This window comes from Colletotrichum graminicola (genome assembly GCF_000149035.1).
Source record: "Colletotrichum graminicola M1.001 genomic scaffold supercont1.15, whole genome shotgun sequence".
NCBI lineage: Eukaryota > Fungi > Ascomycota > Sordariomycetes > Glomerellales > Glomerellaceae > Colletotrichum > Colletotrichum graminicola.
In genome coordinates this window covers 16,036-43,658 of record NW_007361019.1, presented here as the reverse complement: position 1 = coordinate 43,658, position 27,623 = coordinate 16,036, and the positions used below count along the sequence as shown (strand labels likewise).

At 52.3% G+C, this 27,623-nt stretch overlaps 7 protein-coding genes across 7 annotated transcripts; 5 read left to right on the top strand and 2 right to left on the bottom strand.

Moving 5' to 3' along the window:
- Positions 1 to 957: 957 nt before the first annotated feature.
- On the top strand, positions 958 to 1,605 carry GLRG_04591 (uncharacterized protein; the record flags this gene model as incomplete). Its single annotated transcript, XM_008095276.1, has 3 exons — positions 958 to 1,104; positions 1,204 to 1,347; positions 1,432 to 1,605. 3 exons carry the CDS (start codon positions 958 to 960, stop codon positions 1,603 to 1,605), a joined length of 465 nt encoding a protein of 154 aa, XP_008093467.1.
- Positions 1,606 to 8,505: 6,900 nt separating this feature from the next.
- GLRG_04590 (uncharacterized protein) lies at positions 8,506 to 9,147 on the top strand (the record flags this gene model as incomplete). The annotated part of the gene is made up of 1 exon (XM_008095275.1): positions 8,506 to 9,147. The coding sequence occupies one exon, from the start codon at positions 8,506 to 8,508 to the stop codon at positions 9,145 to 9,147; it is 642 nt and encodes a 213-aa protein (XP_008093466.1).
- Positions 9,148 to 9,814: 667 nt separating this feature from the next.
- GLRG_04589 (SH3 domain-containing protein) lies at positions 9,815 to 11,385 on the bottom strand (the record flags this gene model as incomplete). Its single annotated transcript, XM_008095274.1, has 3 exons — positions 9,815 to 10,693; positions 10,756 to 11,187; positions 11,272 to 11,385. The coding sequence occupies 3 exons, from the start codon at positions 11,383 to 11,385 to the stop codon at positions 9,815 to 9,817; spliced, it is 1,425 nt and encodes a 474-aa protein (XP_008093465.1).
- Positions 11,386 to 12,950: 1,565 nt separating this feature from the next.
- GLRG_04588 (uncharacterized protein) lies at positions 12,951 to 15,233 on the top strand (the record flags this gene model as incomplete). The annotated part of the gene is made up of 1 exon (XM_008095273.1): positions 12,951 to 15,233. One exon carries the CDS (start codon positions 12,951 to 12,953, stop codon positions 15,231 to 15,233), a length of 2,283 nt encoding a protein of 760 aa, XP_008093464.1.
- A 3,315-nt stretch (positions 15,234 to 18,548) lies between these two features.
- GLRG_04587 (uncharacterized protein) lies at positions 18,549 to 20,953 on the top strand (the record flags this gene model as incomplete). The annotated part of the gene is made up of 3 exons (XM_008095272.1): positions 18,549 to 20,015; positions 20,067 to 20,739; positions 20,826 to 20,953. The coding sequence occupies 3 exons, from the start codon at positions 18,549 to 18,551 to the stop codon at positions 20,951 to 20,953; spliced, it is 2,268 nt and encodes a 755-aa protein (XP_008093463.1).
- Positions 20,954 to 22,388: 1,435 nt separating this feature from the next.
- GLRG_04586 (cytidine and deoxycytidylate deaminase zinc-binding region) lies at positions 22,389 to 23,719 on the top strand (the record flags this gene model as incomplete). Its single annotated transcript, XM_008095271.1, has 3 exons — positions 22,389 to 22,661; positions 22,740 to 23,475; positions 23,532 to 23,719. The coding sequence occupies 3 exons, from the start codon at positions 22,389 to 22,391 to the stop codon at positions 23,717 to 23,719; spliced, it is 1,197 nt and encodes a 398-aa protein (XP_008093462.1).
- Positions 23,720 to 23,962: 243 nt separating this feature from the next.
- On the bottom strand, positions 23,963 to 25,851 carry GLRG_04585 (permease; the record flags this gene model as incomplete). The annotated part of the gene is made up of 2 exons (XM_008095270.1): positions 23,963 to 25,630; positions 25,771 to 25,851. 2 exons carry the CDS (start codon positions 25,849 to 25,851, stop codon positions 23,963 to 23,965), a joined length of 1,749 nt encoding a protein of 582 aa, XP_008093461.1.
- Between the last annotated feature and the right edge of the window lie 1,772 nt (positions 25,852 to 27,623).

Here is a 27,623-nt window from a genome sequence, read left to right as displayed (position 1 = left end):
CTCTAGTTGATCACGCGTCGAAGATGGGCTGTTTGATCCTTGGTTCATTCATACCACGTCGTCGTTGAACGATCGTAGGCATGCGGTATTCGGCAAGCGGCTGTCATGACTTGGGCCATGTCGAGCCGGAGCTGAGCTGAGACATTTGGCCGCGTCAGGCAGGGCAGGTCGGATATATTACAAGACGTACCAAGCTGTACATTGCAAGATTCTAGGAGCAATCCTCTAGTCCGATTTCACTGCATCAATGAGTAAACTCAAGTCTAGTATGAGAATGTCTAACCAAGCTGATCAATGTAAGTGAAGGGATGCCATGTGTGATTTGCCGGCAGACTTGGACTTGAACCAAGGTCGAGAGTGTCAAAGAGTGTTTTGGTACCCGACGTCCCTGGTGCCTCTCCGCGCACTGCAGCAGCTGCCTAAGTACCCCCGGAAGACCTTCCAACAAGCTTAAGCTAACAAGCCTTGGCCAGCAATTACACGGACGTGACAGCACACCTTGACATCCCTGGCTCAATAACGCGAACTGGTTTCCATCATTTTCATTGGATAAAGTACCCGCACTAACGCTGCCGTTGCGTCATAGGGGACCACCTGGAAGGGGTCATTTCCCCAAAATTTTCCAATCCGGCTTCAGGACAATCGCAGTGTGCTTGTGTTGGATCACCACAATCAAGGCGGGCTGTGTTTATTTAGCTACTGCTTCACCTCCCTTCGCAAGCGTTGCTCCTCCTAGAAGAAACTCCCAGCCCAACTTCCAACCAAACATTACCCTCCGCTCCGTCTCCAGTCGTCGTCAACAACTCCAATCGCCACCATTACCGATAATCGATAAGCACCGACCGAACGCGCGTTAGGCCCCCCTCCCCCCGAGGACGACTTCAGATTCCTTGGATTCTATCTCAAGATACATCCCCCTAGCTCGTGCTTGCAATCACTCCCGCCTCCAGCCAAGCTATGGGCCTATTCGGCATGGCGGCGAGCTATCTCGCCTTTTCCGTCCTTCATTTCTTCCAGTTTGTTCTGGCTGTGACCGTCTGTGGCCTCTACGCCGTCGATCTCAATCATGCTAGAAGCGAGGGAAGCTATATTGACGGAAAATGGGTACGTTCGTTCCCACTGTGATTCTTCATTTTACTCGCCGCGCTTCTACGCGGCTCGCTTCGCATATCGGACGATGGATTGGCTGACATCCACTCACAGGTTTTCGCAGTCGTAGTTGGCGCTCTCTCCGCGGTCACGGCCCTGATATACTTCATCCCCTTCATCCTGCGATTCGCCATCGTCTGGGCTTGGGATGCCGTCTTATTCATTCTGTGGATCGCCGTCTTTGGTCTCTTTGGTAATGTAAGCATTACCATTCCACCAGACCCCCCTCCCCCCACATCGATGCATCAAACGTTATTACTGACTCTGCTGTGCACGCTACAGATGTACATTAAGGAGAATGCCGAGGGCGACAACGGGATCCAGCGGATGAAGAACGCCGTCTGGGTGGATCTGGCTAACGCTCTTCTCTGGCTTATCAGTGCCCTGGCAACGGCCGCCTATTGGTGGAGACACCGCGAGCGCCGCACTCGGTTCACTGGCCGAGGAAAGGTTTAGATGGAGAGAGATCCGGCCAATAGAGTTTTGTGGGTGTTCTATGAAGGCAGCTCTTCTAGGAATCACGACCTGTCATTCAGCTGGACAGTAGAGCATTCCAGTTTTATATAGTGATGGCGTTGCTGGGGAGGTTTCTTCTTTTCTTCTTCTTTTTTTTTCTTTTCCTTACTTCGAAGCCGATACCAAAACCCTTTTAGTTTCCATTCTATTCTGGTTCATTTCCTCCCTCGTTGCCCCCTCCATAACTCTTCCAATAATGCAACATCCTAAGATCAATGGAATCATTCATACCACTCAGTCTCAGACAACCGGAGTGGCACATTTTCGTAATGACTCGAGCATTCGCATCGACATCTGTTCAAGCGTCCACCCGCATGACAAAAAAGATGGCCCACGTTAACGCTACCCGTACTATTACAAACAGTACAACCCCAAGTAGATAGATAGACCTTTATGAATTAATGAAACTTAACACTAGCTTGTCCTACTTACTGCTAAGTATGTTTCCAATATATTTTAATTACGTCTTCTGGTCTTATTTGTGTAAAGAAAAACCCTTGTTAGTCGTCTCGAGGTATATGTGGTATGGGAAAGTACTTAACGTGTGCCATATTTTTGTCATACGAGTGGCGTCTTTCTTGCGAGTGTGTTCCAAATACCACTACCATGTCAGACGCTGTCCAGCATTGGCCGTCACGCTCATCGATCAGGGCCCAAGTTGCAAATAGATGCCGGAGTAATAGGGCAGTTGTTAAGACGTGTTCCAAGCAGCGACAAAGTCCCGCCACAGCGCCAGCGTCGGCACGGTAGTCAACCCTCCTCCCCGCATACCCGCTTACGTTCCGGCCCTTGGTCCGAAAGGTTCCCCCAGTGTGCCTATCAATGCGGGTGGCTGCACGAGTTGAAGGGCTGGATATCGTCTGGAATCCATCTCATCATCGGCGGGCCCTGGGATGCTCCTAGAACCCATGGGTCCGTACCGTGCCGTGCGTGTACGGATTAAATAGCCTTTCCCTACCGTATTGTAATGCACGGCCCCGGAAGAGTTTCTCCTAACTTTCTGATGCGGTCTTTATCAGCAAACTACACCGGGTTTGTCACACTGCCCGGCGAGACTCGTACCTACCTAGGGCCAGTCAGGGACAGAAGGATCGTGCCAAGGTCGCGGGGTTGTGTCTTCTCAACCCTGCAGGCGCTAAGCAACAGTGCCCCTCCTGCACCGTGACGTAGTGGCTGCGATGAGTCTACGGATGTGTTCCTGGTCGGGTTTTCTTTGATAGATGAGCGAGCGTGGCGCGGTTCGAAGAAATGCGACTGGACGGATTTTTCATATACCGCTAACCCCTTATTTGGTGTCCTCTCTGTTGCGCCACATTCGGAAATGATTAGCAGGAAGTCAGGTGGCTCAACACCCAGCCTTCGAATCCGCAAATGAGGCAGCGAATCACCTCCGGGTTTTCCTACGGCGTCAAACGCCCAAGCTCGCTGGGTAGGAAAAGCAATTGCGACGTCCAGAGAGTAAATGTGCTGCAATCTACCTATAGCGTTGCGTAAGAAGCGGTCCACGTCAATGCAGCAGTTGAGGGACAGCTAAGATCGGCGACAGGATCAGCGGAGGGGTTTGAGGTGGATTGGCTTCTAATTCTTGAGATATAGCCTCGAAGAATCCAGTAGGTATGCAGCTTCATGGGGCCTTTTCAACAGTGCTTAGAAACATGTTTTTTTATGGACCCTTGCCTTTCGGTGACGACTTCATTCAACCTCTGGCTAAAGCGGTAACAAGCTTCTATCGGCCAGCACCGAGAAGATGAGCACAATTGGCGAAGGAATTAGGGGACTTGGGAATCAAAGTACATACACACTACACGCATAGCGGTCGGACAGCGCGGGGATTTTCTTCTTCTTCTTGGATTAGGCCGTTCGGGGCATCTCTTTTACTGTCTCCTAGCCCCCAGCATGGTAAAGGCACAGGCAGCAAGGGGATTCAAGATTCAAGAGCCCAACAATTGCCAAGAGTGGCAACTGTTGGCACTAGCAAACGCCCGAGGTGCCGAGGAATGTAACCGACACGGTCCCGACACTGGCGGAGTGGGCGTGTGTTCACGGCCGCCCATATGCAGTGTAGATTTTGGCTTTTCTGCTTTGGGAAGGGAGTAAAATACACATAGATATGATGGGCAGCCCGCAGGAGCTGGTGGCAACAAGGGCCGACCATGGTAGCGCTGGACGCGACGTGATTTCACGTTGGAGGCGCTCGTGGCGTATCCGCAATGAAGGTTGCCACCCGCCCGGCCCTAAGCTGCAGGAGAGGACACTGTTGTGTTTAGATGTTGCTAACGTATTACATGTCAGAGGACAAAGTCAAATGGGGGCAGCAGTGTGATGCCAGCACCAGACTCGATATGGTCTTGGATCTATCTGCGGCGGACACTGACGTTACCGAGATACGTATCTAACCCAGGTTGGTCCCACTTAAGATTGCACAGGTACTCTTGACACAATCGAAAAGACACAGTACACTACAATCGTTGTCCCGACACTCAACAGAGTCAACACAATAGGAGGGATCTGCGGCGGACACGGCGGACACTGGTTGGAGATGGCGGTAGTGCTGATACGACTAATTGAACGGCATGGTTTTGGAGTTGCTGATTGAGCCTGGACGAGCGGTGGTGATCGTCGCCAACGATCGACAACGGCATTTCCTGTCGAGAATTTGGGCGCAGCCAAGTAAAATGTGTTAGCTGAGAATGAAGGCAGTGTAGTGGACCTGAGGTGAGTGGTTATTCACACCGGGACGGACTCCTTGATACGTGTAGTTTATGAGCAGTCCTGAGAGGTTCAGCGTCATCCTAGCTGACAGTAGTGTTAGTAAAGGTCACCTCATGCCGTATCTGTGGTGCTTCTGGACTTGGATGATTGGACTTACCTTACAGGTACCAAACTATTCCGAGGTGTGCCAGTAGAGCCACCACCCTCAAAACTAGGTACCACACCACACTGACCGCCCCAAGGTACCTTTCTTCACCGATACCTGATGGGGCTCACACAGAGGTACCCCAGCATGCAGGCTAGGCTACGCGGGTACCCATCCTATGAACCTGGATAAGTCCCTGCCCAGTCGGTGGACCTGACGGTCTCTCACACACCGCGACCCTCTGAGATAGATACGTACCTGGCCAAGGCGGCGGTCGCCCTTCAGAGAACCGAGAATCAAGTGCAAGGCAAGACAAGAGAGAGAACGGAAAAGGCACGCTGCGACTGCAGCGCCATTCGGTGCAATGTGGATTTCGGACGCACTTGCAGATGCAACTGTGAACCTACGCCAACAAATGCAGCCCAAAGGAATTCTTGAGGCACAAGGGAGACAAGCAAAGAGTGCAACTGTTGTCTGCACCCTCCCCCCGTGTTGTCTACTGCTGCAATAAACAGTTTCCATATGGTATTGATGAACCACTCTGGCGTCTTGTTCCTGGTTAGGTCGATGGCCTGTTTATGTGCCTCTCTCTGTGCCCACCTTTCCCCTCAGTCCGCTGCTTCCCTTTCTAGTGTTTATGAGATGTGAGAGGCCTGGGAAGCGATCCATCCAACCGTTCGACAGCAGCGGCACCACCAGCCGCGATACGCACGGCCGTCCTTTGTTGACCCTTGATGGCCTTCCTCTCCTTCTTCCATCTAGATTCTAAACAGTCCCCAAAAAGATCATCAGTCTTGCAGTTCAACTAGAAATTGCAATCAGCCCGACGAACACAGGTCTCTACCTCCTTTTTTCCAAGCCACTGCCAGATCGTCCGTGTTCGTGTGTACGGCTGACTTCCACACTATTCTTGTTCGTTGGCTTCCAAATGCCCTGTCATCTATCCACATTGCCGCCAACACGACCTCTCTTTCGCCGACAACCTAGAACAACCTCACAGCTTCACTCGAAACCGCTCCATCCCACGTCAATATCACCAAAATACACTTCCTGACAAGGTCAAATACGATCGCAAGCACGGGCACAAGCCAAGAAAGGCACAGGCCACTGCCAACAACACGCTTCGGCTTGCTGTAGCAAAAGACCGGGTTATCTCGCCCTAGTACCTTGTAGAACGAAATTCCATCATCTAACCCCGCCAAAGTGGTTCGAAATCAACATCTCCCCGGAAATCCGGCCTCCAGCCTGAGATCAAGACCACATGCGCTATACTTGACGCCGCACGAACGAGGTGCGTCGGAAGATACTTGAAGGGCCGCCGAGCCTTAGACTCAGGGCCTGAAGCCGAAAGCCGCCTCGCGAGCCTTGATTCCGAGCGTTTGAATATCATTTCGACCTTTGCAAACGGGCCCTGGCGCTGCACATATCCCTTCTCCTTTACCGCATGCGCATACTCACCCACCCTCGTACATAACATCTACCTTCTTACAGACCACCGCGAGGCACTGATTTACCCGCTTTCCCGTGGTCCGACCCTGCACTGGTCCGACAACCTGTTGTCGAGGAAAAAGTGTTTGCAGGTGGATGCCATTTGCCCAAGGAATAACCCCAACGACCATACACACAAACGCACTTAAGACGACGACGACAGCGACGTTAACGCACAGCGCAAACGCACACCAACAAGAGCTGCGAGACTCTCTCTCAGCCGCGCATCCCGATACTATACTTGATGAACTCCAGGCTTTCTCGGAAGGCACTTGCTATCCTCGTGTTACGACTTACTCACGTGGCATGGCCGGCGGTTTTGACCAGCACCAGGAATTGCCAGGCGTTGGACAGGAGCGAACAAACATGGCAGGCCTAAGCCGCTCGCTCAAATCAACAGCCTACTTGCGGGCAAGACGACCGACCATGCCTAGAAGGGACTTGTCCAACTCTTCAGACATATCGGTTGCCTCGACGGGTTCTCGCTCCGACGACCATTACGATCTGCTTATGTCTGGGCTCAACACACCAGCTCACGAAAAGCCAGGAACGGATGGGTCCAAGATGCCAGCGCACTCCGAGTTGAGCTTTCCTGGAGGTACGTTGCTACCTGCATTGCTTCTTGTTTCGTCCAAATGATGTTTTCCATCCCACTTACCATTTTGCGTGTCCCCTTGTGTTTCTGCTATTCTTGGGTCGAAGCCAGTCTCAGTGATTCGGTTAGGTTGGTTTGGTTTTGCATTGATTTGATTCGGACTTCACCTTTCCCAGCCCCCCCCCCTCCTCAGGAGCGGACGCCTCTCTGCTCTGACCCGTTCCTTGTCTCGCCTCTCATTAATATTTCCGACGGTGCCCGTCGTGTTCTCTTCTGAGTGTCCGAATACCCTGTACCCGGTCATTAATGGCGCAATGCGTCGTCGGCCCTGATAATGGTAACGCCCGTTCGCCGTCTGCATGAGCCGCCGGAGTGGGGGCCCCATGGTAGATGGAAGTTGGCTCGGGTCTGAAGACGGAGGTACAAGTTCGCCTTCGAGCTCTGTTGGCATTTGTTTTCTCCACGGCTTTTTTGCATTTTCCTGTTTCTTTATATTTCTACCAAAAGCTACCCGGGGTAAAACCCAATGCCAGAGCCTCAGGGGTCGGAGAACAATGAGGGCTCGAAGTCATTAGGCCCCATTGGCGGGGTTGGCTCCGACGAGCAGCGAGTGGACATGCCGTGTGCTGTTAGCAGCATTATCACGTTACTTCACGTACCTACGTACGTCAGGTTGCGTTGAAAGGGGGGGTTGGAGAAGAGGTCGCGCCTATGTCTGTACCCTGGCCAAAGCTGGTCTCTCTCAACCACCCATAGCTGCTACCGGCTCGCCATATCACGCACTCCCTCAGGCCGAAAGACCAGCAAAGGACCCCGTCACGCCTACATTACAGGACGCCCATAGCATTGTGTGCGGCGACCCAAGGCTTTCCATGCCTAATGTCTTCGTACCTGACGTTTAGGCTATGCCGCTAGAATCAGGTGGTATCTTTTGGGGTCGAGAGTGGGGATTTGCACACACCACTGGGGCTGAGTCGACTATGCAGTGCGTCGGACCCAGCGTCAGTTAGGGTCCCATCGCCTCTGTGTCTCTGCGTCCAGCCCATCTGCGGCGGCCCCCCTTGCGGCTTTGAAAGGGATATGAAGGCACGGAGTCACCTGAACCCTCGGCTCTCCATGTCTGGGGATCATGGCCAGGTTAGCTGGGCGGCCTTGGTTTTGACTCGGCCAGGACCCTGCCACATATCGTCATTGTTCACTTACTGTTGTCACTTTTTTCCTCCTACGCTAAGCCCATTTCTTACCCTCCTCCTCCAGTTCGCTCCCGTCTCGCATGGCTCCAAGGGTCCCTTACCGTTGCGTCATGTCCATTTTCTTCTCTTTTCTTTTGACTTTTTTCCTATTCGGTTCCGATCGGGATCTGACACACATCAATGTTCCTTGCGTTCCCGAGACGAGACCACGAGACTAATCCGCCCTTGGCTTTTCTTAATAGAGGAAACATCCGCACCATGCCAACTCGACTTGTCTACTCTTCAATCCGCACGATACAACCGCAGTCGTCCAGTTGCCATTGACTTGCCTCCTGCCGCTATTCGAAAGATAAACTCGGCGCCTGCCTGTACGCCAACCCCGCCTGAACCTTTGTCAGCCCGTGGCGACGTCCCTGGGTAAGTGCAGTACAATGTCTTCGCCCCAACCCTTATGTCGTTGTCCTACAGTGGTAGGATTCGTGAAACCATTAACGAAATGAAATATGAAAGAAAAAAGGACAGTCAAGGACTGACTTGAATTTTCTAGTGGCTATTTCCCGTTTCACGAAGACCCCAAGGGTCGCATTCACCGTCCACACCCTTTCCAGGCCCAAACCGAAGTTGGCCATTCGAGACACCACTCTCTTTCCCTCGCTGTCGATTCCTTGTCCAGAGCTGACCAACGCGGTGCTTCTCTGTCCGCAGCCATGGCGCCGTCAGTCCGTCTCTCTTCTCTGAGTGCCATTGGTTCCTCCGACTTTTCCGATGTCAACACACCCGTCGCATCTTACCTTCCCAGCGGGGTTCACGATAGCCCTTTACCAATGGGCAAATATTATCCATCAAACTACGAGCAACAGAACAGCCACGGCGCAAGGACTGGGCCTCCTGGACCTCCGAGCCGTTCCTCCACAAGATCCGAGGGTCATATATCTACGCGCGAGGCTTTCAAGACATCTTCACGACAAGACTCGGAAGCCCGCCGCAAACTTCAACAGTACCAGCGGGATATGATCGCGCAGGCAAGATTGGCAGCTAGTGAAGTGCTTGGGAGTTCGCCCAACCAAGTCAACGCAGCATCAAGCTCCACAATTACGTTGAACGGGATACCGTTGACGAATGTGCACCATATCGGAGCTACCGGCGTCCACAAGCCCACATCACCGAGACTCTTGCCACTGGGAAGTCCGGGCCCTGTGACACCCATGGATTTGGAGGGCGGGCAGAGCGGGTACCTCGATTGGGGCTGCAACGATGAAATCGTCCGAGTGTTGCGGGCCGAAGAACAACGAATGCGCCGAGAAGGAGCAACTCCTCCGGCAGTGGGAACGGGTCCGCAACCCTTTTAGGTGGCGAGAGGCATTGATCTCGGCAATCAAGTTCGCGATCACACGCTACTATGATTTATTTCAACATGACGGCAACAACACGGAAGAAAAGGCAGAAATATCAGAAAAGAGAAGAAACCCCGGGGGAGCCCGGGTGGAGAAGACCACTTGGTCAAGAGACGATCGTTTATGGTTATGATACCCCTCTGGTTACTAGGTATAGTAAGTAAGACTTCATTTTATGGACACCGTGGTAGTGAAAAGAAGGAGGGGGGCACGTAGTTGGGCTTTTGGTTGATGGTGGTCTCGGGGTTGAGCCATTTGATATCCATAACATGGACTACTTTCGTTACATTCATCGGAGCGGGGTGGCGCGACCATCGCCAGCCGAGCGCACGTTGTTTTCACAGGCTCGTTGTGGGTAGAATGGTAGGGACGAAGATGGCCCATTTTGAACGATTATTTTTGCCCATCACCAATTAGGCGGTGCTCTGTGGACCTTGCTACACTACCTAGGTAGTTACTCTTCAACCTTGACCAGAGGACAAACAAAAACTACCTACAGACAGTATGGACACCACAGGTTCAACTGTCAGCACATCGATACTCCATCAATTTTGCATGCTAGAAACGCGGTGGTTCTTTTTTGTTTTCTTTTGCCAATTGTACTAATCATAACCTCAAGACCTCAAGCGGCCTTACAATAGTTAGCAGGGAAACTACCCTTTACGCCACCCAGTTCGCCCATCCACCAATCCTGATCCGTTTCTGTCTTTTTTACGATCCTGATCCTATCCCCTTCGCGGAAGCTTAAATCCCCGTCGCCTCCTGAGAAATCATACTGAGCTACAACATACTCTTCCGCCGCCTTCAAGCGCTTCGCTGGGGGCGGTGGTGGTGGCTTCTTCTTCGCCACAACATTGCCGTGATCCGATGGAAGCCTTGATTGGTGGCCGAAATACTCCGCACGGGAGCTTATGTAGGCTGGCGACACATTCGAAGCGCCTTGAGGTTGTCCAAGAGCTGTGGCAGTTGTGAAGTCGGTTGGGAGGCCGAGCTGCGAGCGCGAGACGCTTATACTGCTTGATTGTGGACTTGGTTGCGGCGAGAAATCCGAAGTGGATGCGGATCGATTGGCTGAGGTGGTAGAAGGTATTCGCATGGTCCGTGGTGTCGGTGCTGCACTTTCACTTGTATCGGATGGTGTCCGAGCAAATCCGTTGCGTGATGATACTGGGTATGCCGATGACTTCCGACTCTGTCCGTCATCCCCTACCCTGGCCGGTTGTCTCCAGTTCTTGCCATGCGCTATGCAGCTGATAGCTTCAACCTCTCGTTGCACAGGTAGAAACGTTGCAGACCAAGCCGATACCACGTTTTCCATGGGGGGTGGAGGAGAAGGGAAACCGTGGTCCTCACAGTAGTTGTGGAGCGCAGTGTAGTACAGGCCAAGTAGCCTGTTTTGAATGCAGACGTGAGAGGCTAGCAAGTGAGGAATTAAGGCAAATATGGCTTCGATGATGGGGGGTAAGGCATCTCGAAGGTGGACATCTGCGACCTCGAATTCCTTCGATTACGATCCATCAGCTGATGTGACGCTCAACTTCGCGTTGGCCGACGGGTGCTTACCTCGGACGCGCATGACATTTCAAATTCAACCTTTGACAGCTGGGCATCTTCTTTTGGCGTCCTCCCGGTCTTCTTCTGAAGCTTTTTGACCTTCTCTTGGGCCTTCTCATAGTCCAGCCGTTTGTTCTCGCGCTTCTTGATAGTTTTACGTAGAGGCTGAATGAATTCACGGGCTTCAGTGGCGGGGCGAATGACCTGGGAGTCAATTGCCGCCACTTCCCCAATCAGCTCATCCTTGAGGTCGGAGTACACCCCGCTGAGCTTAAATGTACGATCGAGCTGCAGCTGAGGCGTCTCAACGCCGGGGCGAGCATGTCCCTCGGAGGCTCCAACAATGGGGTCATACAATCCCTGATATTCATTCACGATAGCCCACTGGCTGGTGACCATGGCTACCCAGGCATCACGGAGAGTCCTCGTGTTCTCGATGATCTGACACAGAGGCAATAAGTCAGAAGGGGGAAGTAGCTCATTTGAATTAAGGAGGACATGTATGTATGGTACGAGGTGATATACCTTGCTCAGCAGGCTGTCTGCATCTTCGTAGTCGTGCAAGACTGCGGCGATTTTGGCATTGTCACCGGGGCTCTTGCTCATGAGCTTGCCGAACTGCCTCTGCACGGATTGCATCTTGTATCAGGGGGATCGAAGGCCACCAAAACAGCGGTGCTGAAGACGAGGGGAAGGAAATGAAGGGCGTGGTCTCGGTAGTTGTAGGACGCCGGTCTCAGGGCGCTGGTCGAGGCGGCAGAACGAATGGGCAATGACAGCGAGATTTGGCCAGGGGGGTTACATCAGTTTCGAAGCTTCAATGTTGCAAGCCTAGATGGCGACTCTCGTGCCACATGAGTTGTGAATGGAAAAGAATGTCGAATGGCGGTGTCGTACACTGTTTCGAGCATCGACGTTGCGATGTTGATAGAAGCGGAGGGGGTTTGGCTGTTGGGGCGGGTGAAGGAAGAGCAGCCGCCGGTAACGCGTCTTAACAGTACCTACCCACCTACCTAGGTAGTACAAGTACTTTTTTTTATTGAGGCACTGCAGGTGAGATGGACCAGGTACATTGGAGCGAGGGGCTCTAGAGGAAGGTCATTTTTGCGCGACGGAGCTTGCCGAAGACGAGAGGTAGCGTCGGATGCGGTGGGGTTTTACTTTTTGGTCGACACAAGTCGAGGAAGAAGAAGGACGCCGGGGAGAGAGCGGATGGTTGCGGTGAAGGAGGGGCCCCAAACACTTTTGCAGCGAATCACAATGCGAAAAATGAACGAGTAACCTACCCCAGCCCAGGTCGCAGAACAGAGATAGGTATAATTGCGGATTGCTTGATGAAAGGAACCCAAGTCTGCCATTTGCATCCCCAGATATCCCTCGGGCTTTGCTCATTGCCCTATGGAACATGTAGCTTAGGCAGAATGTGGTGCGCAGCATGCGACGTGTACTACATTGGCCAAAGCTCTTGATGCGCAGCTTACTGGAAGAAACATTGGCTGCCCCCCTGAACTCAACAGCCTCTTATCACCTGACTTCATTTTCAAAGGCGGTGTGAGCCAACGATTTGCAGCAATGCAACCCGAGTCAATAGAATCAAGAAGTGTCCCCAAGTGCTGTGGCTATGATCGGCTCCCCCGGCACGAGTCGAATCCTCCCTCCCACCTTGGCGGCGGATAGGCGGCTCCAAGGCCAAGAGCCAGTCGCCTGCCTCAGCTCAACATGCCGCTTAGCGGCCCAAAGATACTATGATGTACCTTGGCCCGACTAGTACCATCAACCATTGGCATCGAGGACCAATTTACAGACCGCGTAGAACAGCCGTACATGCGGAAAATGCAACGAGCTTTGAGACATGTTTTGTGCTGTACTTCACGCGACTGTGAAAAGGGCAGAAAGCGGTTGATTCCTCAATCGTTACATCTCTGCTGCCAATCCAAATTTTCCAGCAGTTCCCAGTTACCCTGTGGTCTCATTGTGGTCGCCACAAACGCAGCGGGCGGTTGCCTGTGCAGGTCACGTGCCTCGGCACGGGGATAGGCGTTGACGCTTCGTCCTCTTTACGCGCGCTGAGTCGCGTCTTCTTTTGCTCGTTTATATTGCATTCGGCTTGTACTGAACAAGACCAGCCCCATCGCCACTCCACGCATTTTCTTGATCAGTTATGGGTTGGATCTTCTGTATACCAGGCAGTCTTCGCGGCCAAAATGTCTCTTACAGGTTACAATCCTAAGAGCAGCGGCAGCCATCCGACCCTTGGCCTGCCTGTTGCCGCTCCCGTCTTGGAATACGTTTGCCTGTTTACCCACGACCTGAAACGCAAGCAGAAGCGATGGCAGGATGGCCGACTCAAATTCCACACATTTAACAAACGCATAATGGTGTACGATGAGAGGGGCAACTTTATCGGCGATATGCATTGGCGCGAGGATTTCGACTTCGGAGAAGGCGAAGAATTCAACCTGGAGCGAGGCGCAGTTATAGTCCAGGTCTCCGAGTGTGTGGGCAGCAAAGACCAAGACCTCACTGACCTCCTCGATAAGAGAGCTAGAGAAGCCGAGCAGAGGTATGCACGCACTTCTGCCGCCACCGCAAATTCACCTCACCCTACCGTACGGCCGCCCGTTGTGCCCCAGAACCATCCCCAGGCATCTTTCAGGCAACGTCACCTTGTCGACGTTGTCAACACTCCACGAGGGCCACGGGGCAGGGCTGTTATGCCCACAATCTCTCCCTACGAAGAACGCATCGTTGACCAGCAATTGTTAAACTCCTCGGAGGGTGAGAGCCAAAGGCCTATCAAGAGGAGAAGAGACGTTTCGCCTCCAAGCAAGTCAGGCTATGCTCAAAACTTGTTCGGCGCAGCTCTGAACCTTTCATCTTGGTCAGCCAGTGCTTCATTGCGACAACAGCCGACACAAACACATAGAAATGCTTCCCCCGTCCCAGAAACTGCGAGGCTGGGCGTTCCAAGCAGAAACGCCAACTCATCATGGCTGCGACCTTCTGCAATTCTCAATCTGACAGGTGATGACCTAGTTCAAGTTGACCCGTCCAAGCCCTCGGCAGCCGCTAGCAAGAGAGAATGTGCGGGAAATGCAACAGAAACACCACCAAAGCTCAATGCTCTGGTTCCAACACCGTTCAAAGCACCAGGCATGGGTAACATGAGGAGCAAAGTAATCCAGGGAGAAGATCAAATGCTTGCCGAACCCGAAGAAACGCTGGTGGTCAGGGGCCAACAGCCTCAGAATCGTGCCAGCAATCCAAGGAATACAGCTGCGAAGCACAGCGCTAGAAAGTCGCAGGATACGAAATTGAAATCAATTCGCCATCACTCGGCCGCTCAGCCTAGCAATGGTGCACTGTATGACTCCGCGTTCCATCACATTTCTACAGAAAAAGAGTCACCAGAGCAGCGCGGTGACATTGTAAAGGATGCAGACACCTCAACCCTACAGCCATTAACAGACGAGTCTATGTTGCGGCTGGTTAGGGATACAGGTCCGGAGGAACCAAAGTCGAAGCTCCGTATCAAGGCTAGAAAGAAGCGTGGCCTATTGATGGTCGCAAAGAACACCACGGCGAGAACTTCAGAAAGACAACCTGATTTGTCGAGTACAAGGATAGAGGCACCTGTAGCGGAGAAACAGCTCATGACGGTTGACACTCTGCAAATTGTCGATCAGGCTGCGAGATCGATTCCCCCAGTTGGCATACTACCCTGTTCCGTAAACAGTGGTGTTGGAGGTGATACGTCCCAGTGCGAGCCAACAAGGGTACACGACGATGAAAAGATTCAATCTTGGTCCGACTCGGCAATTGAGGCCACGGTTCAGCTCGAGCCCACGCTTGTCAACGTCGATGACAGTCAATCATCGGGCGAACCCGTACATTCTAGAGTAAGGTTGCGGGAAGACAAGACACAATCTAGCTCTGGGCCGCATAGGGAGGTGGAGATGATGACTACCCAGTCTGGGCCCCGGCTGGCATCTCTCGGACGAAGGAGCGTGAGGAGCAAGGAGATAATTGGTTCCCTCGACCCAAGAAAATGTCGAGCGGCGGCCGAAAGTCCTCCCGCAGCGCCAGCTTCGCGAAAAGAGACCATTATTTGTCCAAAGACTGATTCGGAGAGGAGCTCCTCGACTAAGATGGCCGAAACAAGGTTGGAAGAAAAGGCTACTCTTTTGAAAAACCCGGCAACGAGAGGGCGTAAAGCAGCAAAAAAATCAGACGCAGCTGGATCCGTTCCGCAACCCGTGTTATCGGGCATGCCAGATCTCGCTGTTGGCAGAAATGATATAAGAGGAGGCAGCCAACCGGAGGTAACCCTTGATTCAGCCGCTGCCTTGGGAGGTGAAAACGCACGGGAAGTTTTCGGGTTTTCAAGTGCCAGTGGAGGGCCTTGGAGCAAAGAAGCTTACGACTTACTAGGATGCATACGGCCCGGGGTGAAAGCCAGGGTGAAGGGTATCGGCGATGGAAACTAGATGAGCTGCACGACTTATATGTCCGGCGCAACTGGGGTCATTCTTCAAGTTTTCAATGAAGTCGGGCACTTCCAGCAATTCGGTCCCTGGTGACAAACACGGCCGCTTCATGGTTAACCCACCCAATGTTATGTTTGTAAGGCGTGAGAAGAGTGCGTTTATTTCTGCAACCTTGGGCAGCCATGTAAGGAGAGACAACGGCTGTGACACAGCAACTTGCCATCCCGGATTATTGGTGTCAGATGGATAGCAGAGTTCCCTGGGGTTTCCATCCGCACCCCCCTGTTGGGCTTGCCTTCACAAGACGAACACGTTCACCTGAGCGATGCCTCAGATACAGGGTTGTGCAATTGGACTCAACGTACAAAGCTGCAGTTGTGCCCATGGGTTTCATTCCTAGGTAAGCGGAAGACGACATGTACTGTTCGGTGGCCTGGGCAGATGTGTCTGATTGAAAGCTTTCTTGACTAGCAACCTGCGTTCAATTCTCCTTGCCTCGTTGATTAGTTTTCTGACGACCTCTCTGGCGAGGGCCATGGTACTTCGCACAGCCTCGCATATGCCTCATTCTGTAAACGGCGCGCGGAACCCACTCCTGCGAGGAACCAGGCGCGTATTGTTTCGGGTTAGACAGCTTTAGCATTCACAGAGATTCATGCCCCTGTGTCTGTAGGCTTGTCACGCTGATGGGCACGAGAAGCCCCGAATCAAGACGTAATAAGGCTCTAAACCAAGATGAGCAGCCTGCAGAGTCAACTGAGCTCAGTTGAGTTTAATAGTGCGGAATTCGGCTTCTGGCTCCGATACCAGGACGCCAGTACAGTGCTGCGTAATCTCTCTTCAGGCAGTTTCTACGCTGAATCTATCTCTTCAGTCCTTAATCACCTTATCACTGTTACGTTACAACTGCTGAAACAGATGTGCGAACGACTAGGTCACCAGGACTTCTCCACAACTTCAGGAAGGCGATTCCGGCTTCCATGCAAAGGCTCGAGGGCGAGCAGGGAGTTCAGCATGTGATTCGTTGACGGCACTGCTCGCTTCGCTAATATAGAGTCGTTACAGCACAAGCGTCATGACCCACCTCGAGCTTTCATGTTGGAGTACAAGCACCAAAGAGCAATTCGCGCAAGGCCAGCAGTGCGTTCACAAAACTCGGCTTCGCCATAAGCAACAGATTGGCCCACCCTGGTAAGCCATAACTGTAACGGCGTGGTCTGTGGTGTAAGAGTTACCAATAGACCACGACTGATGTAGCGACCGTTCGTGAAGCCACAGTCAAGTTCTGGAGTTCCTGCCCGGTGATGTTCGAATGTTGCTAATAGCTTTATCCATTAGCAGACAAGGGTTCAGCAAACCATCAAACACACCAAACTGGGGGTTAAGGCCCAGGCTTTTCAAGATAGTCCGTTCACAGGTGTAGGGAGACAGTCAAATTACAACTTGACTGGCTGGGAATGTCAACCCCGCGGAATGGCTGGACCCTTGCACCTTGGTGGCGCGTTTCTGACCACCCACACCTAGAATTGGTATAGTGACGACGAAAAGTCGGGAATCCCCGTGTACAAGGTGCACAACACACATGACTACCCTCTGGGCTTCCAACCTTTTTGGCTGGACCTGCATCCTCTTGGCCTTGTGCCAACACGGGACGGGTAAAATTTTATTTCAGTTGCGGCTACGCAGGTGTAGTAAGGCATGACAGAGAGAGCTGTGGAGCTTATGTTGAATGTCAAACACCGAGGCATGACACCAGTTCGCTCAATGGTGTGCAAATTGCGTGATAAGATTTGCACCCGGTACAGGCTGATGCGTACGACATTCGTGAATTTGCGCCACACCCTACGAGTTGGCATGCTCAGTACGAAGGAAGACGAAGCTTGACGAGGTTGTGGGATTCTAAGTGAGGTGGCTTGTACGTGGGGTTGATGGCGCCCATCATCCCGCCCAAAAAGCACAAGTGGATTAATCATCCCCGCATTAATCATGCCTGACAGAGAGGATTTGGCTGAAGACGGAATGTGCAACCATGAAGGGAACAGGGCACTGAGCGTGGGAGCAAACCGGCCGGCCATTATTCTTTCCACCTGAGTGCATAGGTAGTTCAGTCACTTTGCTAAGGCCTCTATTTGTACCTACATAGTTTGTAAGAAAGGATACATGTCTTGTTGATGATTCACATGGCGCCCGTGTCAGCAAAGCTGTCTACAAACAGGCAGGTGAAGATAGAAAGGTGGTATATCCGTACATAGGTAGGCACTAAGAGAGATTCAGACAATGACTGGTCGTCTGAAGCCTCAGGCGACAGTCATTGGTTGCAGACTGACTCACATCCATCACGTGATTGTCAATGCACAGCTCATTGCCCAATGACACTCGAGGATACTCGCCGAAAACCAGCATGTCTAGCTTGCAGTATACGGAGTACAATATCCAATTAGATGACGGCAAGTGGGTTTATCGGGCGTCTCAAGTGCGTCTTATTGGCCCGACTACGAAACAACAACCTGGGGACGCTAGTCCATTTTCATCTCGCCGACGAGCTCAATCACAACCACCTGCTGCGCCTTGCTGGGGGTACCGATGTGCTGCCATCAGCGGCCTCACAAGGTGAAATAATATCCGTGATTCCCGCCCGACCACACTGCTCACTGTTCCCCTGAACTCTTCCTCTTTTTTCTTCCTCAACCAACATTGCAACGCCAGACACGCCGAGTGACACATTTCACTGAAGCTACTCCAAAGCTGGAGCAACCCCCCCCCCCTTGGCCTCTCTTCAGGCATACGCAGCTCCTCCCATCGACATTGGTCAGTTCACCAACGAAACCGCTGCTGACAATTGTCTGCTTGCTGCACACGTCTCATTTTCCAGAAAGACAATTCGCGTCTCGCCTGGAAACAGGTCTTACTGTATCTTGGTGTGATCCAACACTGCCGAGACTTGTTCCTCGTCAAGGTAGGCTTTGTCGCCATTTTGCTTGATCTCCCTATCACGTTGAGCCCCCGGATAGCGCTTAGATGGACAAGTCTGGCGATTAAAACAGCCTTTCCCCTTGTTATGTACTCTCGTATTAAGCAAATCCCCATCCCTCATCTCCCTCTACATTCTCCCGGCACCTGCAAGGGACATGGACACGCAAAGGGTCATATAACTACTGAGGCGAAAAACATGTACTCACGCTCCACAGCAATTGAAATCAGCCACACATCCTCCATCAACACCTGGGACTTGTGACCGCATCAGGCATTCAAACCCTCGTCACTATTTCGTTTACCTTCCGCGGCATACCTTCAGTAATCAACATCGCAGACACAATGTCCGGTGTAATACAAAACGATATGGGTGCTGCCTTTCAAGGCTTCTCCATCTCGCAGCCCTTCCTCGGCGCTGCTCTGCAGTTTTACCCTGAGATGGGTACTCAGCAACTCGACGACCTCATCAACGCTTACGTCTCCGGCTCCGCCTCCATCTCAGAAAAGCGTGCCACCGTTTCCATGGACTTCTTCGCCTACTCCCAGCTCACCGGAGAGACCTTCAAGTACTACGCCGTTGATGGCCAGTCATTAAGCAACACGACCTCGTCTGCCGGATCCAGTCCCATACAGGGCTCCAGCTATAGCTCCAACTTCGTTTCTCCGGTCATCTCTGACTGGAGCTGGTCTCGGTCGACTTCTAGCTCAGGTTCCGTAACAACCCCAACCTCAGTGACCCATGAGGCGATTCCGTCCAAGCCCTCAAAGAAGATTGCCTCGTCGGCGGCAAGGCACCAGGCCAGCGACTTTTCTCATCTACCCGGCATGAAGATTATGACCAAGGATGGCCGCGACGTCACGAACTCTGCTTCTCGCGGTTGCAAGACCAAGGAGCAGCGCGACCACGCCCATCTCATGCGCATCATCAAGGCTTGTGACGCTTGTAAAAAGAAGAAAGTCCGCTGCGACCCCAGTCATAAGAAGCGCAGTGCTACTCAGTCCCAGAGTACCAACACTGGTGCCACTCCCGTGCGTTTGGCGAAGAAGGCCAAGACATCTGCAAAGGATTCACGTACAGCCACTGAAAGATCACCGCAACAGGACACAGCATTCACAGCACAATCTTTGGTTCCAGAACAGCCATTTGCCAGTCTTGAGATTCCTAGCAATTCTACCGACCTTGCAGAGGCCTGGGAGTCCCTTGTTCAGTTCGACGAAGAGCCTGTCGACTTTTCTCCCTTCAACTACGATTTCTTTTTCGACCCAGCTGGCCACCTCACCCCTAAGTCGAACCAATCTCCCGCCACACCCTCGATGGTATTCGCCCAGCTGCAGAGTGGCGCTGATACCCAGCAGAACCCCGACGTCAACAAACCATTCTCCGATGAGCTTGGCATTGAGTTTCCTACTCTCCCATACCTGGACTCCACTGCACCTGCGAACAACTACGTCGACTTTAATCTCTACTCACCCGAGCCAAGTTTCTTGGATGACGATATGGCGCTGCTTACCGACATTGGTTCTGCTATTGGCAGAAACCAGAGCACTCTTTCTCGGCATCATAGCCCAGCTCAGGATCGCTCGTCGACACATCTGTTGGAGGATGCCGATCCTTCGCCAGTTGTACCTGGCGATTGTTTGGTGGTTAGTGACGGTGCAACACCAGGCGGAAGCTCCTTGGGAGGATCCATCACTCAAAAGCGTCGTCGCCATCTGATTCCACGTGGCGGGGTACGCCCAGCTTCAAGGGCACTCTTCGGAGAATTTGAGAACCTGAACTCATTTACTGATGAACAGAGCGTCTCAAAGGTGCGTATCCTGCGTTTAGCTCAGCAACAACTTCGGCTGATTATCGAACAGTGTGAACTTTCGTCTCAGACGAACGCGTGCAACAGCTTCTCGGCACCTCAGACCGTTCGCTCATCTCACGTAACGGATGGAAGCCTTCAAACCACAACAACTCAAGTTCTACAGGCTGCCGCATCTTGTCCAGGGAGCGCACAACAAGGAACAGTTATACAACACACGATCGCAACTGGAGCATTCAGCCGGATACTAGAGTCCTCGGTAACTGCGCCTTCGAGCTCTGTAGCGGAGCTGTCTCGTGCGAATATTGCAGCGACAACAACTGGCAGCGGCAATCGCAGACTCGCCGACAGTGGAGCTGCTAGCACTTCACCGGACATTTACCTCCAGGTATCCGCACCTAGGTTGACAGAAAGTCGCAACACTCCTGTGTCACTGAGCTTTGTGCATTCCGCCCCTCAAGTCTTCGGACTAAGCGGAGTGCAGTCCCCGCTGGCGATGGTTGACGGTTTCCTATGGAAGGGCCGCACCCATGTCAATAAGCGGTCCAACTCGCAGTTACTGGTTTGTACTGTATTGCTTGCGACGGCGTTTGGCTTTGTCAGTTGGCTGGAGGTGCAGACAACTGTGTACAAGTTCCTCCAAGTCGCTTTTGGTCTGGCCATGTACAACGCCTACCAATCCACCTCCAGTCATCATGACTTGAGACCGCAACAGAGCCATCTCAGTACCATGCCAAAGCCACAAGGCTGCAGCGACGGCGGAAGGCTACTCTCATGTATCAGCACAAGACTGCGACACACCTGTCGTCAGAACCAGGACGCTCATTGCCGGGCCATACCGGCAAGGATGTCGAGGTTTCTAGGCCTCGCGCAAGGGTTCTCATGATCTCTCACGTCGACCTGCAGCTCGGACTGGGTGGTCCAGGCCTGTATGGATAGGGAAATGTGTTATAGTTGTCTTAGCTGATCCTTTTGGGAGCGTTGGTTTCTGAGATACCCCTCTGTTTTGTTGATAAGATGCGCAGTCCCCGGCGATGGGATGTGTGTCGGCTATATCACCGGGCAAGGCTGTGCTTTGTACTGCACAAGTGGGAACAAGATGCTGGGATATCTTGCAGTTGCGTCCGACTGCAGATCTATCAAGTTTTTCCCTGGTGTTGCTCTTCTGCAGTTTACAATCAATATACTGTCCTGCTCACAAACTTGTATGACTATGCACATTTTTTGCTGTTCTTTTATGAAATGCATTGCATTGTGCGCTCTGATGATTGGGAGGAGATTGTAAGTGTCAGCGCTCTATGTTAATGTGAGAGAATCCATGCCAAGTTCTAATTTGGAGGTGGTTGGTGCACCATTTTTTGCAGGTCAAGATCACGTGATTATGTTTGTTCCCACCTGTTTGCAAACTTCATCCCTTCACGCACCAACTAAGACTTCATGTTCCCTTAGAGGCCGGAGAAGATTTGTGATCGACAGACTTGAACATACAATAGTGAGTGATACAACAAAACGCCTTTCAACAGGCTTCATTTCTTTTCATTGTAACGTTTTGAGCTGACAATTTTGAGTCATTGCTGTCTTACTTGGGTATTCGTGGTCCATCGTTCAAGGACATGATTGTAGCAGTCTTGGATAACCTTCCCTGTTGGCGGTGTTAGCCTTGAAAATTCTTTGTTGTTTGCTGATTTTTCTGCGCGACGCAGTTTGTCCTTACCAGAAGCAAACAACACTTGAGAACAGACCAGAGATAGTGTCCAAGTACTGTGAGATTTTGTCTGGGAAAACCCGGAATCATTCCATACCTCAGAAGGGTCTATGTGAGTAATCAGGAGATCTTCTCAGCTCTTGCTCAGACGCAGGAACATTTAGCGGTGCCTTCTATTGTGCTGCATTCAATACCCTGTTGTCCACCACAAGACTCGTCGCTCCAGGCAACAAATCTACCTGCAGTGATATAAAGAAAGTGGAACAGGCTTTCAAAAAGGATCCGTACCGCCCTCAAAGACGAAAGGAAACATCAAAACCGTACTTGCCTCAGGGTGAAAGTGTACCAATGGAGGGCATTGAGGAGGCACCTTCCAGCCCAGCCAGTGTAAAGGCCCCTTCCCCGTCAGATCCGTCCGCAGACGGGCCTGACGAGGACGCTAGGCCTTCAGCACAATGCAAAGAGAAAGGGAAGCGGCTCTCTTCAACAAGCAAGTTTCTGCAAAACATCTTCTGTCGTCTCATCCCTCCCTTTTCTCCCAATCCCAAACCCTCTTCCTCATCCACCTCGCCACCAACCGCAAACACCACGACAGCTTCAACAACCTTGCCACAACCGGCGCATCCATCTCAGCAACCACAACCGGCATCCTCACCAGATCACCCAGCGATGGCTGCCGCCCCTGCCCGGCTCAAGGAGCCCGTTATTCCTTTATCGTCCTTTAGCCATGTTGTCACTATCGCGGTGTCAAATAACAATGACGAAGAGAACCAAACCAAAGCTTCCAATGATATAGCTTCTGCCAGAGCTACGGCCATGGGCCGGACAGGTCTTGATTCTACCGATCTACCACGGTCATCGGCATCTATCCCACAGACATCTTCGACGCCCCTCGGCGAAAGACCTATGCATCAAGCCTTCATGGGCCAGGCCTTGGACATGGTGAGCTGAATCCATACACGCCTTCGTTCCAAAACTGGAGCGAGAAGAAGAAAAACAAGAAGCTAATCACATCGACAGGCTCGTCTGGCTCTGAGAACCAATGAAACGCCGGTTGGCTGTGTTCTCGTCTACAATGGTTCTGTCATCGCAAGAGGCATGAACGCGACCAATGTGACACGGAATGGAACTCGGCATGCCGAGTTCATGGCAGTGTCTGCTCTGCTGTCTTATCGGTCCAGGAACAACGAGGAGGCCGCTGATACTCAGCTTCGCCAGCAAGCCAGCGAACGGTCCAAGGCAGATGTGACAGACGACGAATCTGACTTGTTTCCCATGGACGATGACTACGTAAAAGAGGGTCATCTGTACCCCTATGGACAGAAGCTCCATCGCGCCATGCGAGTTGAACGTTCGATTGTGAGGGAGTGTACTCTCTACGTTACAGTCGAACCTTGTGTCATGTGCGCCGGTCTCCTTCGACAACTCGGCATCAAGAAGGTTTACTTTGGTGCCGTCAATGACAAGTTTGGCGGCACGGGAGGTGTTTTCAGCATCCACAAGAACTCAACAGATACTCGCCAGGATCCCAACCCTGTCACTATTCTCAGACCCCTCCAGACCCTGACCAACGCCTGCAACTTGCCTCGGCCGGTAAGCTCGTCATCTGGTAAGAGTTCATTGGGCAATGGTCATCCAACAAGCCAGGGAGGAGACGGCGGCAACGTCGAGCCGGGATACGATGCAGAAGGCGGCTGGGGACGAGACGAAGCTGTTGGCTTGCTCCGACGTTTCTACGTTCAGGAAAATGGCCGAGGTAAGCAACCAAATACTATACTGTTCCCCCGATATTTGTTGCTAAGGTCTCTCTAGCACCTGTGCCCCGCAAGAAAGAAGGACGCGCTGCTAGACTTGCTGCGATGGAACAGGCTGGAAGCGATGCCGCAGCACCCGTGAATCCTCAGTCTTCCGACGGCGACGCTGATGGGCGCAACGATGCCAGCAACGACAATACTGCTGCTCCCGAGTCGAATGATGACGTTTCTAACATTCGAGAATAATACATTGCTCGGGGACTTGGACGACTTTCAGACTAGTACATGTTCCATCATGATAAGCAACGTCGGTGGGCAAGTAAGTTTATTCATGTTTTTTTCGTTAGATTGCTTTCATTGTACATTGAACACAAAGCAAATAGATGGACCTGCGTCCTCCATCGGGTATCCTTTCCAACCCCCCTGTCAGAGTGTCGTGTGAAAGTGACATCCCGTCAAATTCCCTTCTAGATGATACTTTTGTCGCATCTATGATCGGTCACCATGAGGAGTGACGATCTCCCCGACTTCTCTGTCCTTGCCATTCATGGAGACACCCCGCTCGGAACTGACGGTCTTCTCGAGAGGCTGGGGCTCGGGATTGCTGGCGGCATTATGATCGTCACTGCGCCAGAAATCCTTCTTGCCTTTGAGGAGACGGCGGACCCAAGGGGGAAGGATGCCGCCAGGTATGCGCCAGGTCCAGGGGTCCTTCTCGTGCTTATTGTGGGGAACAATACGGCCGCCGGAGGCCTTCTCGATGACCCAAACAAGAGTGTTGATGAGAATGTAGCTGCACACGCCGCCGATGAGACCATCAGCGATAGAGTATGTGAAGGGCATAAGAGCCAAAGTGATGAATGCAGGGATAGCATCGCCCATGTATCTCCAGTTGATCTCCGTAACGGCGCGAACCATCATGGATCCAACAAGGATCAATACACAGCCAGTGGCCCACGGGGGAATGGAAGCAAATATAGGAGCAAAGAAGATGGAGACAAAGAAGCAGAATCCTGTGGCCATAGCAGTCAGGCCTGTCTTGCCCCCCTCAGATATACCGGCTCCAGACTCGACAAAAGCCGTAACAGGAGGAGTTCCAAAGATGGCGCCGATGGAGATGCTGAGGGCATCGACCATGTAAGCAACAGATGACCCCTCGAAGTCCTGGGTTTCCTCGTCGATAAGGTTCGCGAAGCGAGCCATGGAGTAGAGAGTACCGGTGCAATCGAGAATGTCGACGTAGAGAAAGGTGACCAGAGCGAGACCAAAGGCGCCACTGTATCCTCCGATATTCCACTCCTGGACATTAAGGGTCCTCTGGATGGGGTGGAAATCGACAACTCTCTTGAAGAAGTCAAAGTTGGAGTCGCCAACAGCGGTGTACGGGAAGTAGGTGACGTCGGTGCCACGGGGCCAGGAGATGATGCTGACGAGGATGATACCAGCGAGAATTGCGCCCTTGAAGCGGTACATCATCAGCATGATGGTTAGAATACCACCGCAGAATATGCCGATCCACATCATAGGGCTGCGCATCTTGGTGGACGAGGGGCATAAGCCGTCAATCAGCTCACTCTGCAAGCAGCCGGCCAGCTCAAGGGGGGTCGAAGTGGCACCGACGACCAGACCGATACCCTCACTGTAGGTCAGGCCGATCAAGGTAAGAAAAAGACCAATACCGACACCAGTGGCAAGCTTGATACAGCGGGGTATGGCACGAGCAAGCCACTGGCGCATGCCGAGCAGGGCAAGGCCAAAGAAGACGAAGCCCTCGATGAAGATGGCAGTAAGAGCAACTTGATAGGGCACTGCGCCCGTTCCGTGATAGCCGACGACGGTATAAGCAAAGTAGGCGTTGAGGCCCATACCCGGGGCGACACCAACGGGCATATTAGCCAGTAGTCCCATGAAGAAGGTGGCGAGGGCTGAAATGGCGGCTGTGGCAGTCACGATGTCGCGCTTGACCTCGGCGACGCACAGCAAATAATCCTGATCATGGTCGCAAGTGAAATCTTCCTGGGTGCGCGGGCAGACGCAGGTTCCGCCTGTATCGGCTACAATGGACGAGTTGACGGCGATAATGTAGGCCATGGCAAAGAAGGAGACGAGGCCGGCGCGGAGCTCGGTGAAGAACAGTGATCCTTTGCGCTCACGGGGCTTTATTCCGGTCGACTGTCAGCGAGTTGCGCATTGTGTATGAGGCATCTACCGCCTCTGCATTGCGCATGCGGTTTACATGGACGTGCTCTTTGAGGATTTCCGGGACGCGGGACGGGACGGGACGGGACTAGACTTACATGACCGGAGCCTTCGAGCTGGAACCACCGACCGACAGGGCCGGCGGCGATCTTAGCATTCCAAGTTTGAACGAACCCCATTTCTACACACAAAAATTTCCCTCTTTCGCTATGGGAATTGGCCGGCGTTCAAACAACGATAAGAATGCCCAGATAGGCACAGTTAAGAAGATGGGAAAGAGCGTAGCGCGCAAGAAGTGGCCAACTTGATGGGCATGAAAGAGATAATGTAACCCCAATCAACACCAAAAAGTAAGGCCAATCTCAGATAGGGGGCTTGACAATGAGCTGCAAAAGCAAGTAAGGCAAGACCAGGCAAGCCTCAACTTGGTTTCGTGGCAGAGACAAGGGACAGTATGATATAGGCTGGACAGGGAGACCAATGCGGCGCCGACAGGCGTATGGCGACAGCAGAAGCAACGGCAGAGAACGTCGAAGAGAGAAGAAAGCAGGACAAGCCTAGAACGACCTATCGACAACCGGGAGAGCGGAACGGTGGATGGGTTTTATCATATGGCCAAGGAACCAGCGACCGGTAACGGGTAAGGCGTTATCAAGAAAAATTATCGACCAGTATGTATTAGTGCAAAGGATTACGATTTGCTGGAACCCTTCGGCAGGGGGGGGGGGGGGGGGGGTTTTTTGACGTTGAAACGAGTACTCGTTATAGAACATTAACTAATAAAGATCAAACGACGTCATCCTACACGTCGTCGTAGGCGTGACGCACGAAAGAATACCTGAGAGGACACTTTTCCACGTCTTTTTGTCAGTACTGTTTTCTTAGAGTCAGGTCGGAACCAACACATAAGTCCGCAGTTTACGTGAGGATACTCCACAACTAGAGAACTTATAGTGGCCTACAAGCATGCCTTTTTAAAAAAAATTTTTCCCCCGTTTTTTTTGGGCAAAAAGGTTGGTTTCTGGACCCTTTCCCCGGGGGGGGGGGGGGGGGGGGGGTTGAGGTGGGTCATAGAAGGGCCTCTGAACGGCCTGGACTGCACATCCCCCCCCCCTCTCTCTCTTTCTTTCTACGTGACGACTGAATGCCTTAGAAGTAACCAGAGACAGTAAAGCATTCGCAAAGCGTTGTATTGTTGGGCGGGTTCGTGGGAGATGTATTGATGGACGAAGGCGAAGAAGCTGAAACCCCTATTAGTAGCGCGGGGCCCTTATCACGGTCTCCATTTATCCCCCCCCCCTGTTGTACTCTCTGTTTCTCTGTCTCTCTCTCTTTCTCTCTCTCTTTTCAAGAAAATTGAAAATTAAGAAAATACATTAATTTTGTGTGCTGGCGATGGAACCCTGAGGAGGAGGGGGAGCAGGCCAGCATGGGGCGCTCTAGAACGGTTGATGATTCCGCCTCCACATCCAAAGAAGCTTCTTTACTCCATATGAACGTGGGTGCGGCAAAGGGGATGGATGGGGTGGCGTTGCATTACATGTCTTAACACGGGCGAAAGTCCGGCAATGTTAGAGGCAAATCAGCAGCTCAAATCCATAGGAACAGCGGATTGGCCTGGGAACAGAGACATGATGGAAGGCGTTTAAGAGCGTACCAGTGTAGAATTATAAGTCATTGCGGGTTCTTTGGGAATGAGACGGCTGCTTCAGTGATTTTCGTCTCCCAGGGTTGGATCTCATGCCATGTCATATCAGACCTGATGCGACGTGCCGGGCGGCGCGGAGACGCCTTTCAAGGACCAGCGAACGATATACAATGTTTGGCGTATAAGAAGGTGATACATGATGGAGACAGGCGCTTCTTGGACCTGAAAACATACGGATTGATGGCCAAGATCATAGGAGTTGGAGTTGGAATAAGCTGCATGTTACGCAGGCACAAGCATGAG